Raw genomic sequence first — 19,248 nt, forward strand, 5'->3', positions numbered from 1 at the left:
GAGGGGAGGGGTCCCTCCCATCGAATCCCCTTCTCACGGCGCGCGAGCTGCTGGCGGGAAGGCACGAGAAAGAGAGGTAGAGGGGAGGTAAGCTGGGAGCGCGTGTGCGCGCGTGTCTGTGCGTGCACGTAGATTGCACCACCGCATCCCGTTCACCGTTTCTGCAGGCGGCCATGCTCTGATGGAGGGAATAAAACCGACAACCGTCTCTTTACACTCCGAATTATCCAGCGCCACGTCACTCCAGATGTGACTGACAAGACGTTATATCATATGTCGCCTGCTTTCACTCCTGTGCTGTTTAACGCAGAGAGGCTGTGACATCATGGCTTTGGTTATGGAACCTATAAGTAAATGGACACCAAAGCAAGTGCTGGACTGGATGAAAGGTGAGTTAGGATCCCTTCTCTGCATCACGTCAACGTCCGGGCTTGTATGTGATCTGACTGAGGATTATGGGGTGGTGGTGAAGTGAGCAGCAGCGGCCACACGCTGCATGCGTGGAGCTTCTCCTGCCTGAATGAGTGAGTGGTTTTAAACGCAAAACCAGATGTGTTGGAGGTGGTGCAGTGAGATGGGTTTCCTATTAAAAAAAAAGAAATGAAAAGAAGTGAGGACACAGCATTCATCGTGTCATATGGTTTGTTTGAGAATGCGCTTTGCAAGGCAAACCTACAGGCTGATGTTGCTGATGCGGTCGGAGTAAGCACCATGCAGTGGTCTCATCAATGAATGTGGAGGATCTGTCATCAGCTCCTTTCACTGACACATGCTTGAAGCTCATATCACCACTCAATGTGTGTGTGCTATACAGTACCTGTGTGTTTGATTAATGCTGTTAGCTGCATCACCCCCCCCCCCCCAACACACATGCATGCACACACGCCTCAAATCAAACCATACCTGAATGTCAGCCTGTTCAGTAAGATTCACTAAGAATTATGTTTCCTCATTCGGTGAGCCCTTTCAAAAGTCAGTATCAATAAGTGGCCATTAATAATATGTCTGTCTGCATGAGAGATGTTTAAGCTGATGAGGATAAGGGGAGAGAGAGGGGGGGTGGGGGTACGGATACTCACACACTGATCAGCTAGGGAGCAGTGTGACACTAACTGTGGCAGCCCGATTGACAGACATGAGAGATAGAGAAGGGGGAAATGGGGGTGTCCGCAATCGTGTGTGATCAGCCATTTTAATGGTGTATTTGTGCAGGCAGTATACTGGCATTGTTTTTAATGGTGGATCACGATTCGATGCTGAGGTAGTTCAGAGAACCCCAGAGGACAAGGCAGCGAGCAAACATGGACGCCTTAGGTCCTTGACTTAATTGTCCTCATCAACCGGCTTCATCCCCTACTTAGGTGAATATTCAGTATGAACAACAGGAAATAGGAATAGAAGTAGTTCTGAACAGAATTTGTTCCAATCCAAACACAGTGGAGAAAACCTGAAATACAATGAAGTTGTCACGTGAAGTGTAGAATTAGGACCCAAACACAGACAAGGCATGGAAGTTGGGAAACAGAGTCTTAAGAGCCACGTTTCCACCGCAGGAACTTCGGAGTAAATTTACGGGGCCAGCCCCGTATGTGCGTGTCTCCACTGCAAGAGCCTTCCCAACCGGGCCACATTTACAGGAACTTACGGGGACGTGCGGAGGTCCTACTCGAGGGTAGTTACTCCGCCGGCCCGATAAACTCCCAATCGAGCTTTCGTGCTGATTGGCTAACAATTATTTAGTATAAAAAATTATCTTACCTTCATGCGCAACGATGATGCATTCTTGGCTTAAGTCTATTCCACCAAAACAATTATTTTTATAATCTTTTGCCTATTTTCGTTCCACTCTACTGTTAGCCTTTTCAAATTCTTCATCTAGATGCTGTCTCCTCTCACTCAAACCGTCATCCATGCCCAGTACATTTTACAAAAAAGTAGAAAAAAACGGCAACCGCCACAAATTTTTTCTCTTTCCCCGTTGTTGTTCAGATTTTTGTGGCTCCGTGCAAACCGTTGCAAGGCAATTACGTGTCAATCGGAACAGGTGAATTGCGAGTCAGCCTTTTCAAATTCTTCATCTAAACGCCATCTCCTCTCACTCAAACCATCCATCCACGCAAAGTACATAAAATAAAAAGCAGAGAAAAACAGCAACCACCTAAAGTGTTTCTCTTTCCTCGTGATTTTCACCGCGCGGTGCTTGGGTGACGTCACGAAAGAAACCGTCGCACGGCATTTATGTGTTGATCGAAACTTGTGACGTCGCGAAATGGGTCGTACTCCGCAGTGGAGACACAGCTACAAGCGGGCCGACTGAAAGGACGGTTCCTGTGAAAGTCCATCCCCCTCACCCCATACCCGAACGTCCCGCGGTGGAAACGTGCCTGCTAATACCAAGTAACAACAGAGAGCAGGTCTGGATTCAGAAAAACTCGACATTAAAAACCTGGACAAGAAACTTGACAGGGCTGGATGCAAAGAAGCCTCGACTGAAAGAGCAGCGCTGGATGCATGTAAGCAACCTCAAACATGGAAGTACACCTTGCATGGAAGAAAGCTAGTGACGGGAAACCTCGGCTAAGGAACCTTGACGTACTGACAAAAGTGTCATTCAGTAACTCTTGCTAGGGCAATGCACAATTCTATATAACAGTCTAACCTATATAATAAGAGTGACATCACTGGACAAACTAAGAGTTACTAATATAGGCACATAGCCACTGCATAGCAACTGACTGCATTATCACATTATCATCATAATGACCATAATAACTGCATAAGCAACTGACAACATCAGCATTATAACACAATGGCTCCATGATCCAACCCAAAGCACAGTCATAACAGAAGTACAGTTTATGCAACACCTTTTTCTTCTTCTTTTTTTTTTTTTTAGATATATTTGTCACATTTTGAAAGAGTACCTTATGAAGTAGTAAGTGTTGTCTCAGGCCTTTCCATGTGGGTGTTCTCCCTGTCATTGTGTGGGACCTCTCTGGATTTTAGGACTTCCAAAGATGTTCCCAAATGTCAAGAGTGGTAGACCTCAGCAATGGACACGGAGTGAAGTAGCCTCTTCTCATCCATACATTCATGTGCATCTCAAAAGAAAGTGCATCAGATTCCATACCGGAGTCCTGTTCCAGTCATTTAAAAAGTAGGCGTGTTGTCATTCTGAACACTCCTGGTCTCAGAGATTGATTTTCATCATAACATGTCCCATGAAATTCATTCTCAGGCACAGAATCCTACTTCGGTCTTTCATTTCCTGGATGCCCATCAGCCCTCTTTTTCTGCACGTTGTCACTTTATGGCAGTGACATTGAGGCCAATTTCAAAAGTGCTTAAGCAATTTGTGTCCCTTAAAAAAGTGACAACTCAATCTTTAGAAATATAACTTTTTTTTTGGAAGCAGGGAAACAAGTTGGCAAACACAGTTGTTTCTTCATTTTCTTATCTCTTCTGTGGCTGATAATCTAAAGGGTGACTTTTTAATCACTATTATTTTTGGGAAATTGTTGAGAGGAAGCAATAAAGAACATTTGACCTTGTCCAATTCAAACTCTCACGGCATAAAATGGCTGACGTGCAATAGCCACAGAATTCTCAAACATTTGCTATGAAAATTGCAGGCTATGCAACATTTCACAATTTCTCCAAAATAAATAGGGGTACAACATACATTTATAGGTAAATTATGGTTTGCCTTGGATCCTTTTCCTTATGTAGGCTTAAAAATCATTTTCAGCATTCAATATCAATTACAAGTTCCAATATTATATTCATAAGGCCGACTGAGTGACTTCATGGACCAAATCAAAGTGATTTACCCTTAAACAAAATAATGTAAATGTTCTTCAGGAATGATACAATTTTTGGTTATTTCTTACATTTATGTGATACAAAAATTAAATGACCTTTCATTCAGACCTCTGAAGTAGTTTCCCCCCGTAAATTACTTTAGTTGATTTAAATCAATATCAGACAGCATACATATTCCTGTGCCATTGTTGAGGCAAATTCTTAGCAGTGCACTTTTTAGGAATCTTTTCACTGCAAGGTTAATCTATTTAAGCAGAAGACTAGACTGTGTGCTGCTGAACGACTTCAAGCAGCACAACACCGGCAAGGCTCATAGAAAGATGACTCATCAGCATTTATTTTGAACACCCACACTGGAGGACTTTCCTCTATGTGCGTATTTGTGTTTGACAGAAACTGAATGTGGCAGGGTGTGTTCCAAAGACACTCAATGTACCAAAGATGTTCATTGCTCTTTAAAAAAAAATCTTAAAATTCATTTTTAAATAAGAAATGAGCATTATTATACACCAAATTTTTTTTTTAATGGAAAGTGTGTGAAAACATTGTTTAGATAAGTACCGTAGTTGATGTGTTGATCATTTATTTTTGCTTAAATGACAGCTTTCATCTGAAATATGAAAAATAATCAATTTTGAGCCTTAGACATTGGACCTATTGTGTACGCAACGAAAATGCAAGCTGTACACGTGCTCTAAAGTGTCCAATACACTAATGCAAAACAAAACACCAATTGAATGACCATAGGACTGTTTTTTGCTTGTAACACATAATACACACACACTCATTTGTACTTTTGTGTGATGGCAGGGTTAACATTTTAGCTGACCTGTACTTTGTAGACTCGATTATTATATCAATATTACACAGTAGCCCCTTTCACATTCACTGTTAACCCGAATAAGTTAGCAGAACTAAAAAAAGTGAGGTCATCTGTTGCCTCATTTGATCAACTCAAAAGTTAAAGTTTTGCAGAACTTGATTGCTTTGATTAAACCAAATTATTTTTTGGGGATACATAGTTACTTAGAAGCTTACTGTTACAGCAACTCAATTATTCTCAGTTACTAACTTATAAATGTTATAAAACCACTGGATTAAGTTAACAGAAGTCCAAACCATAAGTACACTGTGTGTCCTCACGAAAATCCCGGGAATGCTGGAGCCTATCCCAGCTGTCTTTGGGAAGTAGGCGGGGTACACCCTGAACTGGTTGCCAGCCAGTCGCAAGGCACACACAGACAATCTAGGGACAATTCAGTGTTCAATTAACATACCATGCATATTTTTCGGGAATGTGGGAGGAAACTGGTGTGCCCGGAGAAAACCCACGCAGGAACGTAGAGAACATGCAACCAAGCCAGGAAAGCCAGAGGGCCGGATTCTATCTCACAACCTCTGGACTAGGAGGCAGACAAGTTAACCAGTTGGCCACCATGCCACCTGCTATGAGAATATGTTAATAATCGAATATAAATTATAATTAATTTATTTAAACCAGATAGGAAACTGAGAACAAATTATCATTTACAATGTCAACTATAGGGCTAAAATTATGAATTTATTTATGTTTTTAAGATACCCAAAAACTAGTATAGTTCAATTTAATCAAAACTTTTTAGTACAAATTACTCATAAAAGCATACAAAGTTACACCAACTTAAAAAAGTTTAGTTAGTAGTAGTTTTCATAAAACTTTGAGTATTGTGTACTTAATCTATTTGATTATTTTGAACGTTCGAGTTTACAGTGACTTGGCTTCCTGGTAAATCTGCATTAGAGGCGTTTATTCGCTGCTGTTTCCATATTGCACATTCATACAGCTGTTGCAGCTTCACGCCTTCAGATAGTGACACTTCACCTCTCTCAATTCCTTTATGTTTTGCCGCAGACTGAACAAACTGGGGTTTGACTCTTGTTTGAAGCTGGGTTTAGATGTAACCTTGTATTCCAATTAGAAATAAACTAAAATGGCCAAACGAATGAAAATGCTCAATATAAACACTTCAATCGGAATAAACTGGGGTGATATATTCCTTTTGTCTGTCCGATTTGATGTCATGCATACACTTCAGTCGGAATATCCAGGCTGCGTCCTGTGTGCGCATGCTCTGTCTTGACCTAAATGTGCAGTGACATCGTCTTTTTTGGACTTTAAAATGGCGGCTTCCAACTGGAGCTGGTCTACGACAAGAGAGCTTGTTTTAAACTATCGTTAGTTTGCGTTTATAAAGCTGTTGCTTTAATATAAGTGTAGAAACAGGTATAACTACTGTGCTACTGTTGTTGATAAATTATTTGATGTAATCATCAATCTGCTTTTGTCACCGGAAGTGTCCAGAAAGTAAAAATTCTGCTCCGGGAGCTCGTTTACCTGCTGGTTGATTAGAAGCACCTGTGGCTAGAGCCAAACCGTGGCACAGTTTTTACTTTATGAACCTGGATTTGACACCGGGGGCGGCGTGGCTCCGTGATAGAGTGGTCTTCTCCCAACCCAGAGGTTGTGGGTTCGATGCCTTTGTTTTCCACGTCGAAGTATCGTTGAGCAAAACACTGAACCTCCAGTTGCTCCTGATGCTGCGTCATCAGTAGGTGAATGAATAGTTGAATGTAAAGCCTTGTAGGGCTGTGTACAGTAAGGTGGAAAAGTAAATGAAGTACCATTTATTTCTGTGTGTCACACTACTGTAAAACGGTTCTGATTAATGTAGTGGAGCATGTATAAAACAGATCGAAAGAGACTCATGTACGGTTGACCAGAGCTCTTCAATGAATTCAAATCATAATGATGAAGAAGTCTAGATCTAAACAAGAAATCAACATTTGAGTTATTATATCCTGGTACGGAAGATAGCACCTTTAAAGTAAGACACAACCAAACTCATTGGGAGAATTTTCATCATATAGTAAGAGAATGACCAAAAAAACCCTGATGTCAAAGGTATTCATCGGGGGAAAGAAGTGAGAGTTTCATTTGACGGAGTAAATTGTATAGCGCATGCATATCTGCCGAAGAGAAGAACACCCCCAAATTAACAACACCTAAAAGAGGTGTTTTGACAATATCATAGTATGAGTAAGAAGGCAGACCATGTGCAAGAAGTGAAGTAGTGCACAAAGTATTTAATTAACTCGTATCTTGCCAATCTTGACTTTTGATTGGCAGGATAATTACAAGAACTAGTAATGTCAAAACTCGACACTCCAAGGGTATTTTTTTTCTTTTTCTTTGCCTTCAAGTGGTATAATAATCACAAGTCAAGGTAAATCTCTTTTGTGCAAAAATTAAAATGCGTACAAAAAATAATAAAATGCATGTACAATTTATAGAGAGCTGCGAAGATAATGTCTCATACCGCTCGACCTGTACTATTTTCCTTAATGAAGACCCATTGCTAAACAAGCTAAAAGGAGCATAATCATCACCTGGCATACTACAAACCATGGCAATAACTTGATTAATATGTGCATGTCAACGTGAGCACTTGTGTGAAAACGAGGTATCTCTGTAAAATGATTTGTGTGCCCAAACTACATACCATCATCATCATCATCATCATCATCATCATCATCATTGAAGCCGATTTACAATTTCACCATTTTTCTACCCTGTATACTTTATAATCTAAATACTATATGTGCAGCAACATTTTTGGTCAACCATGTTGATACTATTTTTTTGACTCAGAACAAAATGTGCACATTGCATTGAAAAACTTTTTTGGGGTTAAAGAGCAACACAACATCAAATCAACTTTTCTTTTTCTTTTTCCCCCTGATAAACTGTATAAAAGGGTGTCTACTTAAGCTGTTTACATGTTCTGGTCATTACTTTGACATTTTAGTGCATGTTTGTTGAAAGTTGCTTGAATTAAAACACAATTTGGCTGTTTGTCCACCTTGGATGAGCACAGACTACCCACGTCACTTCCGTGAAACTGACGTAGTCGCTTGGGTGCCCACTGGCTCAGTCTCGTACACGCCTCCTTAGCGAGTTACAGTTTGAAAAGAAGCGTTTGCGAACATCTCTATATCAATTTTCAGGTTAGTGATTTATTAGCATAGCATTGGGTTAGTTTATTTCTTCTTCTTTTTTTTTATTATCAGAACTTGTCGTCGTATAGAAATTCTTTAGATCGTAGTTTTCTGCTGTCAGTCACAGCCAGACCCCGCCCAACCCGCTCCCCCTTGCAAACCCAACAGTCCTTCAGGCAACCCCCCCTCTGAGCGCCGCTTTCAAATATTAGTGAGGAGTGGAGCAAGAGTCCAGTTGCTGTTAAAGTTGTTAAATTGTACTTTAAGGTTGTTGGTAAAACAAACAAACAAAACAAAACAATGTTGAACGAAGCCTTTTACCCCCCCCCCCCCCCCCCTTCTGCTTGTAATTAGAATGTAACCTAACCTGGCAGTCCACCTACAGTATGAACCTTTTGACCTAGAATCTATTTCTGATCAACTGCCAACTAATAGCATATGGGTGGTTCTTTTCGCAGCTGCTTGATCCTTCTACCGGAAGAATCTTCCTTCTTTGTTTGTTTGAATCTACTAGCAAGTGGGTGAAATACCACTTTTACTACCAGTCCATATTCCTTTATTATTTCTCAGTGGTTTAAATTGGAAGACATATTGGTTATGTTATGTGTAGACTTCTCATGGCTGTGATTCCATCCTGTGTATTCTCGTCTTTAAGCCCAAGCCTGTTTACACTGTGTTCCACATTTTTAGACATATAGAGTACATTTTACTCTAAAAAGACTATTCAGTCCCACTCTAAACAGAGTAAAGTTTACACTTGGAGTAAAATACTAAAACAACAACAACACTGAAGTGTTGAGGAACGATCCCACAATCTTCAGCATGGAAGACGGCCACTCTACCACTTGAGCTATGCCAGACTTACTCTTAGTTAATATATTGCTGGTGAGTCCAAAAGAGCAAAAATTGAGGTACGAGGATTCCACCTGAAATCTGCGATATATTGACACAGAGCAGGAGTGGCATGGGTCAGGGGTTAGGTTGGCTGTCTCCCAACGTGAAGGTTCTGTGATTGTTCCTCAACTGTTTTTTTAATTTTATTTATATTTTACTCTCTTCAGAGCATAAAGTTGACTATGTTTAGACTGGGAAAGAATATAGTCTTTTTCAGAGTAAAATTTACTCTACAAATCTGTAGACTACAAACATTTGAAATCTCACTTTTTGGTGGGAACATATTGCACATTTTGTTGCTCCTATTTATTTAGTCTATTTAGTTCATGGCAATGTTTCTGTCAGGCAAATGCATCGTATGGTAAGAAAGCAGTTGTTACAAGAATTTGAAATTGTTTAGCTGTGAGCTGTTTTTGCGGTAATCGTTTTAGTATGAGGCACTTCATACAGATGTAGTGTTAAGTAAAACATTTTTTTAGTGAGATGATTTAATTTGTTAGTTTGGAATCCTTGGATATATATTTTTGTAAACGCTATGCGAGATCGGCATAATTGCATAATAATAACTGTTTGTACAGTATTTTTGTGCTATCATTTGCGCTTGCTCTCTCAATATATGTGTTTGCGTTATTTTAAAATTGTTTTCTATATTTAAAAAATGAAGTGCCATATATGCCATAGAAAGATGCCCATAAAGTATTCAAATAGGGAATTTCTATAATGCAGATTAAATTTACTGCGGGAGTGATGGACTTGTAAAGGTGATAATATCAGAGGTTCCTATGTTAATTCAAAATGATCAGGAAAAATAATAATAATTTTGAAACCTAGTCAAGAAATGTGTTGGTCAAAATAACTGTTTTAATGATCAGTATGTAATGACAAATATGACAGTGTCCTTGACAAGCCTTTTTTGAGGGTGGTTTTGTCCAACAAAATCCTAATTATTTAAGAAGCTGATACAACTGGTTATGATCCCAAAATGCTATCCACTGTAAATGATATTGACTATTTTGGAAAACCAACATAAACATGCATCCCTCTATTTTCTACACAACTTAAAGCGAAAGCTGGAGCTGAAACTTTGGTTGAGAGGCAGGTTACATTCTAGACTGGTCCCCAGCCAATAAAATAGCATTAACATACACAGTGTAGTTTTAATTATCTGGAATAATGTACGCACATATCCATAGAACGTTTAAAAAATCCCTTTCACTTATTTACACAGTAATAAGCTAAATAAATCCAGAAATGTTTTTATAATGCATTTTTATCGACTCAGATACAAAGCATTCACCTGTTTCTATGTGTGCAACCACAAGCAAGAAACACACAGTTCCTACATGGCAACAGGGGTAAACAATACAACAAAAACATGCAGTTTGTATGAAGTCATAACAATTATAAAATGGGTTTGATTCATCATGTTGATATTTTTGCATGCATATTTGCAATCCATTTCAACAGGAGATTTTGTCGGTTTCGGTGAACTTCATGTACGCATTTATGGACACACGCACACGCATATACACACAAACTTGGGAGCATGAGCTTTAAGTGGGGCATTGGTAACCATGGAAACCAGATCTGATCGTGTTGGAGTCACAACACATGTCATAAGATGGGGAGGCATGAACTACACACAGATGCCCGCTACACATGCTTGGATAACCTATAGGCTCAGAGCGAGGCACATATGCATGCAGCATCACACACACACACCCCCATACACACACAAACACACACACACACACACACACACACACACACACAGTCCTTCGTGTGCAATGACTCGAACGATGAGGGAGCAGGAAATTTAGGAATGGGAAAACGTGCTGCAAAATGAACAAAAAGCTTCCCTAAGATGGGGGAGGAAATGAGGCCATGATGGAGAAACGGGGAGAGCACAGTTTATGGCTGAGCTGTGCATAGAATGAGAGATGCAGTGGGCATCATATCAAAGTACCAGCTCTAGCCCGGCGGACACTTAGACAGAGGGTCCTGTGTGTCTTTTTGCACCTGTTGTTCCAGGAGCAACACTTTTATTAGGGTGTTTTGATCTCAAAAGAGGAAAAACACACAAAAAGGGCATTTTCCTCCCTGTTTGTGGTTTGTTTAGTCAGGTGTTAAAGGGGAATTTAACCCACAATTTTTTTTTGGTCTATAATGTTCTATGCAGCCCCACTAGTTTAAATATGGCATTTCTGGTTAATATTGTGTTAGTGGAATATGAGTTAAGCAGCAAAATCCAGCTGTTTTTATCCATCTCATGGGGCGGCCATTTTGCCAGTTGCTGTTGACTGAAGATGACATCAATGTTGCTCAGGTCTCAGGTAACAACCAATCACAGTGCAGCTTCAGAAAACAGGTGAGCTCTGATTTGTTGTTGCCTGTCCCCTGAGCAACATTGATGTCATTGATGCTTCATAATTAATATTCCACAAATGTAATATTAATCAGAATGTCATGTTTAGACTAATGAGGTCACATATAACATATTTTTGTCAAGAAATGTTTAAGGTTGACTTTCAGTTTAAGTAACACAGAAACCAAAATCAGGTGAGGACCAAACCAACCAAAACAGATGTGGGGTTCTCAGAACATTTCTGTTGTGGTGAGAAAGCAATTAAACCTTTAGCAGCTCCAACTGGGAAATGAACCATTCAGGTTCAATGTGACTTCACCGAGCTGGAGATTGACATGAAGATAGCAGCTGTCTTTAATTATAATTGATCATTTATGGGGTTGTAGGGCTGTGCAATTAATAGAAATTCAATTACAATTTCAATTATTACACTCCATCAATACAAAATCGGCATAATCGTAAACAAAAATAAAAGATTATTCATACTAATTTTGAGATGTTAAAATTGATAGATTTGACCTTTTTTTATTTTAAAATGACTAATTTAATATATCTTGTTTGGTCCAAAGGAAACTTTCATAATTATAGTGTTTCAAAGAAATGAATTTGTCTTAATATTGTTTTACAAGTTGAAACATTTTCTTGTTTTGTACCAAAAAATAAAGGATTGTCCTAATCGTGATTGCAGTTATTACCAAATGAATCGTGATGAATATTTTCTTCATAATCAAGCAGCCTAGTATGTTGTCCAAGCAACATATTTTCTTAAATCATGTGAAGGAGAATAATATGCTTCCCTGAGTAAGCTCTACTTGCTGGTTTACTGTAGCACGGTAGACCATTTTGTGTTTATTTGCCTTTCACTCACCAATAATAATAAAAGAAAACACTGCTACCTGATGTGTTTGTTTGTTGTCTGGAACCACATCAATGGGAAATGCACTAAGTTTACTAAACCAACAAAGGATTCACTGCAGAGTGTGTGTATTTTGTTTTGGCCACCAAGTTGCAGGACAGCAAGCAGTATATTACGCAATTAAGTCTTATGTGATGTGATTGTTTCCCGCAGGGAACTTTGAATTGGATTCCAAATTGTCCATCTGCTTTTCTTTGTGCTCAGAACATGGGTCACCGTTTTATTTGGATCATGTTCAAATTTTGCGTGTTTATAAAATATTTTCAATGTAAACATAATCGTTAATGGCAACTCTAACATCTTGGGGAAAAGTGTTCTCATAAACATTATGCAGGATTCGTTTATTGCAGTTAATTAGGATAAAGATGCGAACACTGACAGGGAAAGTACAGATATATCAGGCATTGGTATCATTATTCCGGATTCACCCTCTTGTGGCCATTTGATGATCAGGAACTAGAAATTAGAAGAATAGAAAATTGCCAATAATTTCATGGATATATATCCAAAGGTCTTTCTTTCTTTACTATTTCTTTAATTTTTTTTTTTAATTTTCAACAATTACTAGTGTCGGTGACTACTTAAGAGTTGAGTATTTGCACAGGTTAAAAATATAATAATATACATACAGTGGTATCAAACATCCCTATCTGACAACTTTAAAATCATGACAAAATAGATAATTTTCCAGATAAAATGTGCAATTTTGGGAGATAAAATATCACATTTCACATCACAAACATAATATAGTGTTTATTTTACACATGGCAGGCCATTACATTTTTTAAAAGCATTGTACATGATTTTTTAAATAAAAATAGTAACATAATAATATTTGCTCATTGCTATGACTTTCTGACTCCTTATTCAATACAGCGGCAGGAATTAGTTACTCTCTCAATTGGAGATTGCGTTGAATGTCAATATTCACTTCTAGCATGTACATTTGTATGAAGATGAATATTTCCAGTAGAAGTGCCATCAGTTGAGATTGCCTGCGCATCCAGCAAGCTGCGTTTCAGTGAGGAGGCTGGGGTGCACTTGAAAGCTCACATACGGGAGAGCTAAAATGCCACCTTCTTAAGAATATTCTGTCATGATGTGATGAATATTTCACAGTAGGAATATTTCAGTGACTTTTGAGTCTTTTTTTTACCGTGCACTTTTTCCATCTCGAAACTCAAAGATAGGAAGCAAGGCAATAAGACAGCGGTCTGCGCTGCCTGTCAGTGCTCTTTGCACGAGTTCCACTCTGACCCAAGCATGGTCTTGACGGAAAAACTAAAAACAGATTTGACTGTCTGATTTCAGTTGATGTTAATGGGCAAGCTGGAAAATCGCTGCTGAGAAACTTTTTCATCTAAAGTCATATTAAGCAGTAAAATCAGATTTTATTGTGGCCTTCAACAATGTTTTTTTGAATACGGGTAAGTATTGTGTTTGTATGTGCGCGGGCCTTAGCCTTGCATCAGTGCTGAGTCCTGAGGGCCAGCAAATGCTGATCCCTTACTTCTACTCTGAGGCTTCCCATGCTGTTGGTTGCTTGGCAACCCTCATCGTAATAAATATCAGCTTCTTCTGCTTAAAAGACAGTGTGTAGAATATTAAGATTTTTTTTCAATGTTCATTCATTAAAAACCAAAACAAAACTATTAATTTCAATAATATGAAAAATATAACTATCACATTAACGTACATAAAAACAAAACAATCTTAGATCGAGTAATCACTAATTATCTTACATATGCCGGGCCGCATCTTACAGGAGGCTGACATGTTTTACCACCATCTTTCTGCTACGGATACCCGAAGGTGAATGACTTAGCAAATGTTGTATTTGGTGGGAGGCTTATGAAGTGTGGTCTTTCTGAGGTGTCGTAGTCCTTTGAAATGCACATGCCTATAGGTTTGATGCATTCTATTAGTTCACCACTAGATGCCTTTACATTCTACACACTGTCACTTTAGAGCAGTCCTTCTCTCTGTGTAAGAAAAAAAAATCATTGAGAAGCACTAATTTAAGGGAAGATGTATTGATTCAACACAGGCTAATGTGTACGTTTCCATGTGTAGGTTTTTGTACATCCATGTGTATTTAGAGGTACCGATTTGCATTTGTAACTACAGTATCATCTGTCTAAATGTGTTGCTGCTCTGTTTGTGTTGAAATATCTGTCGTTTAAAAGGTAGAAACCGCCACCTTGATGCTAATTGTTATCCTGTTTTCCTATGGGGTTCCCCATTGTATATTAGAATTAAGCTAGCAGAGGCAAGATTTAAATACACAATGTGTAATTGTATTTTTTTTATATGTTTAGTTTTACAGTAACCTGCATAGAAAAGCAATAAATGGCTTGAAGATTATTTTAGAAAAAAATGTATTGTTAGGCCTATCTGGCAAACTGCTGCTTGTTGTGAATTGAGTTGAGACACTTAACACAACTAATCAGATCTACAGTTCCCAAATAAATAGATGTATTTGCCCCAAACCGACTTCATAATGTGGCACATTGTATAAACATGGCCACGATTCATAAATGCCTCCTTGCCTCGGAAGCTGAGGTACAAATGAGAAGAGCAAATGTGTCTCTCTCATATGGTAATGTCATGAATTCATATTCCTCGCTACTTGCTGCAGGGTCTGCTCTGCCGCCATCATTTCAGCATGGCTGTATCTGCTATTGTTGCTGCTGGCTGCATGAAGAAATCTGCTCATGCACTCAACTTGCAGATATCTCTGTCAATACTGGACATAATTTTTTTTTTTATACATTGCACATTCTCTTTCTATATATGTTGATCATTTCTATTAATTTAAACTTTTAGGCCTAATACATTTCTGAGTATTGTGTACTTGGGTATTTTCAATTTATTGGAACTGCCAGTTCAAATGTCTCTATTAAAAATGTTCTTTCTGCTTTTCATTTTGTTACTGTATTATGCTACATACAACTGTAGATATAAGAACATCTCCACATATTGATAGTTATGTGCTTATGGAAAATGTTTGGAATGTATCGGCATTTTGAGCAAAACAAAGTCAAATGTTGTCTAGTTAGATAGATAAAACTGCCATGCTTTATACTAGACCAGTGGTTCTCAAATGGGGGTACATGAAGGCACTCCAGGGGGTACGCAAGATTTTAAAATAACTTTAAAAAGCACCATCCATGCAAAAACCTTTTGAAAATACTTATTACATTATGTAAATATTTCAGTAAAATCAAAGTTGATAAAATAAAATGTATATTCAGTAGGCTGTTCAATTTCATTGTTCTAAAACCCCCGTCTCCTGAAACCAGAATGGTTCGACCCAAACTGTCATATGCTATCTAGGATCACCTGTCAATCATCTGAAAATTTGATTTAAAATAAATGATTCATTTTTTAGAACAAATCTTTACTACAGCGTGACACAAAAAAAAACAGTCATCACCTAAACTTGAATAACTTTAAAAATAAGTAATCAATTCTTATTATTTTTCAGATTTACCAAGAAGAACTAATGTTCTAAAAGTCTACCAAATTTGACCTTCGAGATGCCATGGAGTACTGAGGAAAATACATTTATAGTTGAGGCATATTTTCGGCTCTCCCTTAGAGATAGACTCAGTGCTTCGCTGTTACTCCTCCGCACTGAGAGGAACCAGTTGAGGTGGCTCGGGCATCTGGTTCGTCGTCCAGAGTGTGATTGTCTGTTAGTGTCTTTACCATTGCTGTTATGCACAGTCCCATGGGTTCTGAACTTGTTGACCCATCTGTAGAACCCTGACTGGACAGGAAATTCAGGACATCCGAACTGTTCTTTGAATTGCAATTGAGTTGCGTCGATAGACTTCAGCCGGAAATATGCCTCAAGTATAAATGTCTTTTCCTCAGTAGTTCATGGCATCTCGAAGGTCAAATTTGGTAGACTCTTAGAACATTAAATATAGATTTGAATGCCCCTGTATCGATATGTAAAGAAGCCCACAATAATAATCCCATATCATTTTTTTCAGCACGTCCCTAGTTACATTATTGTTTACCCTATATATTTGTAGTCACTTAAGTCCCTCTGAATCGAAATCTATGTGCTTACAGTCACCCCCCCCCCCCCCCTCACCTAAGGATAATGCTTGATAATGTCTGAAGCTTGGAAAATGAATCTGTGGGATTCCATGGATGTAATATTGTCAAGATGAAGGAGCAATGTCATCCCCTTTCCAGGCATTATTAAAAACGGTGTTGACATTTGTTATTTTGCAATTACCATAATCTCAAGCCTGTAAAATGCTGTTATTTCATTTTGAAAGCGCCGGTAGCAGTTTCACTACATAAAATGTATTTTCGTGCATCTTGCAGGAGACAATGCCAGATTGGCACATCTGAAGCAAACACAATGAGCCATTGTGATTTATTTATTTTTATCCCCGAGTAACAGTACATATAAATGTGTTGGATGGAAATTTGGTCTGCTATATCGTATGTAACACGATTGTGTGTTTCTCAGAATAACGCTGAGATGATATTTTGCCTTCTGTGTCCCATGACATACTGAGTGCCAGATTTCTCTCATTCCCGCTTTGCTATTAGTGTGTGTGTGTGTGTGTGGGGGGGGGGGGGGGGGGGTGTGTTGACTGTGTTAAGGTGCTACTACACAGTCTGCCTGCCATCCTCGCTTCCCTCGGGCATCAGTGTTTACCTCACGGCTTCACTCAGCTTTATCAACGGCAATCGTAATTGTTTTGTAAGTGTGATGCGTTTGAAACAAACATTGAAACAAACATTCACAGGCAGACTTTAGTGCACTGTTATTCTCCTCTCTGATGGGTGCTCTCATGCTTTCTGCCTCATGCGTTCTCATTTTCTAACAGGCTTGTTCATTAGGTGTGCTTTTTGCTGACTTTGTTTATCCAAAGCCTGAAGCTCTTAACTGATCAATAGTTTCCCCGACCACCACATCTATATACTGCATGGCAGGTTAAAAGTCAATATTACTTCTGTCTCTGAGGTATGCTGTATGTTAGACACAATTTTAATTGGGGAATGTAGCTACCTGTATTGCAAAAGTGCAAAATAAACATGCACAAATTCATAGGCAAACAAACTTCTGATCCCTGCATGTAATGCCGTCTACAATTTCAAATAGTATTCCACTTATTTTGTAGATTTTAACCTATTGCCTATAATTATATTATATAAACCTATAATTTAAAAAAACACACTGGACAATTCCCAATGAATCTTTGTTGATTTCTGTGTTTTTTAACCATCACCAAAAATACCATAGTAGTTTGTCAGCTACGGAATTTTGATGCAGGTTGACCTCGCCCAAATGTCTTTTATTATCTAGTTTTACATGCTGATTTTTTTTTTAGGTTCATACTGTGCCCCATTTTAAAGGGTCAGCGCCTGAGCCTTATGTTTTCTTTTGATTTTTCTTTCCATCTAAGAAACTCGGGGCGCTGAAAGGCAACCCACCAGGCTTCCTGTTCTGTCTCCCTCTGTATTACTCATTGTTGTTTTTGTTTTTTTTGACAAGTTGTGACTGGGGGATTGCCCTTTTAGGGATCAATAAAGTAATGTGAATTTGAATATGACCTGAATCTCATCCTATTTTCTCTCAGGTCTGGATGACTGTCTCCAGCAATATGTGAAAAGTTTCGAGCGGGAGCAAATGGGTGGCGAGCAACTTCTGCACATCACCCATCAGGAGTTGGAGGAGTTGGGGGTTACGAGGATAGGACACCAGGAGCTCATTCTCGAAGCAGTTGATCTTCTCTGTGCCCTGGTCAGTCACTCTCTTCACTCCTTCTCTATATGATGCGTGCAGAGGGATGTTACAATTTGCATTTTAGACAATCAGCTCACTTCATGGGGCACAATTCATACTTCTTTTTTTATAACATGATTGTAAATGTGTTGAACCAGAGAGGCTAAGGTATGGGTACACAAAGGCTTAATTGCTTTATGTCACTAAAAGATTTTCTTAACCTATTATAGAAGTGTTTAGTGTGTGTAGAGTGATTTTTTTTGCTCCCCCATCTGCTCAAAAAACAAACGGGGCCAACAATTTTAAATGGGCTGGGTCAACACCAAGTTCGGCCAAGCCATGGACTCAGTGAAACAGAATAGCCAGTTAAGCCCGTATCCCACCGTAAATTGTACTCAAGTAAGAGTAGTGTTACTTCAAAATAATATTACTCAAGTAAAAGTAAACAGTAGTCATCAAATAAATCACTCAAAGTATTCACTGAAAAGAATACTCAAGTACTGAGTAACTCCTTGAACATGAAGTCTGATTTATTTTTTGAAAAACAATGTCATCAGATAGACAAAAACAAAATTATGTGCAAATGCTGGCATCTTCAAATCATAAAATAAAAAATAACTTTTTGAGCTCGTTGTGTTCTAACTTCTGCCAGGGTGCTAAAGCAGGCATGCGCAGAGAGCATCGTCCTCTTTTTTTCTTGTTTTAGAGCTTAACGACCCACTTAGAAGTTAATTGTTTGATTGACACTAATATACGAAGATGACGCTCCCTCCAAAAGCGAGCGGTGGAGCACGGGGGAAGGGGAGGTGGGGGTTACGGGGTTGAACGGGTCTCCGTTCCCATCGTCACATTGAAGAGCCGTTCAAAAGACTTGATTCGTTCGTGAACGTCACATCACTAGTGACCGCGGAAATGCTCCCACACAGTCAGTCAAGCGGGGCGGCGGGTAACGACTTTAGTGTAACCCATTATAGCGGAGTAAGAGTAGCATTACTTCTTCACTCATCTACTCAAGTAAAAGTAAAAAGTGTTGTGTGGTAAAACTACTCTTAAAAGTATTTTTTTTCCAAAAAGTTATTCAAGTAAATTTAACTCGTTACTACCCACCTCTGCGTGGGGGTGAATGCTTGCGAATGTTTGCGAAAGTAGTGAATAATGATTTCTCGTCAGGGTTCGTTCAAAGCTGCAACATTCGCTGAATATTTACTTAACGTTTGCTAAACACTCACCAGACGTTTGCCAAAAGAGAAATCTCATTGCGAGACTGACCACTTTGATTGGCGTTGAATCAAGACAGCTACGTTCATGCTCACTGCGGCACGAACCGCCATTTTAAAAAAAATACGTAAAAAATTATATGCTTGCAGGCATCTGTGAAATTACCAACACCCGGTCAATGCAGAGTCATGCCAAACGCAGTGCAGGTCATGAAAACAGAGCCTATCGTTATGTATAGTATGT

General features: G+C 38.9%; 1 protein-coding gene across 5 annotated transcripts in view; it reads left to right on the forward strand.

The window, feature by feature from the left end:
* The window catches only part of LOC147168238 (connector enhancer of kinase suppressor of ras 2), a 73,541-nt gene continuing 54,293 nt past the window's right edge, over positions 1-19,248 (forward strand). The window contains exons 1-2 of one of the 5 annotated variants that reach the window (XM_086085245.1): positions 1-389; positions 17,642-17,805. In XM_086085245.1, the coding sequence (XP_085941371.1) occupies positions 326-389; positions 17,642-17,805 (228 nt within the window). In that variant the 5' untranslated portion in view covers positions 1-325. The remainder of the gene's footprint in view (positions 390-17,641; positions 17,806-19,248) is intronic. The other 4 variants (XM_086085246.1, XM_086085244.1, XM_086085247.1 and 1 more) reach the window with 4 other exon arrangements.

Source organism: Leptonotus elevatus, chromosome 9 (assembly GCF_054856555.1).
Source record: "Leptonotus elevatus isolate MCC_2025b chromosome 9, RoL_Lele_1.0, whole genome shotgun sequence".
NCBI lineage: Eukaryota > Metazoa > Chordata > Actinopteri > Syngnathiformes > Syngnathidae > Leptonotus > Leptonotus elevatus.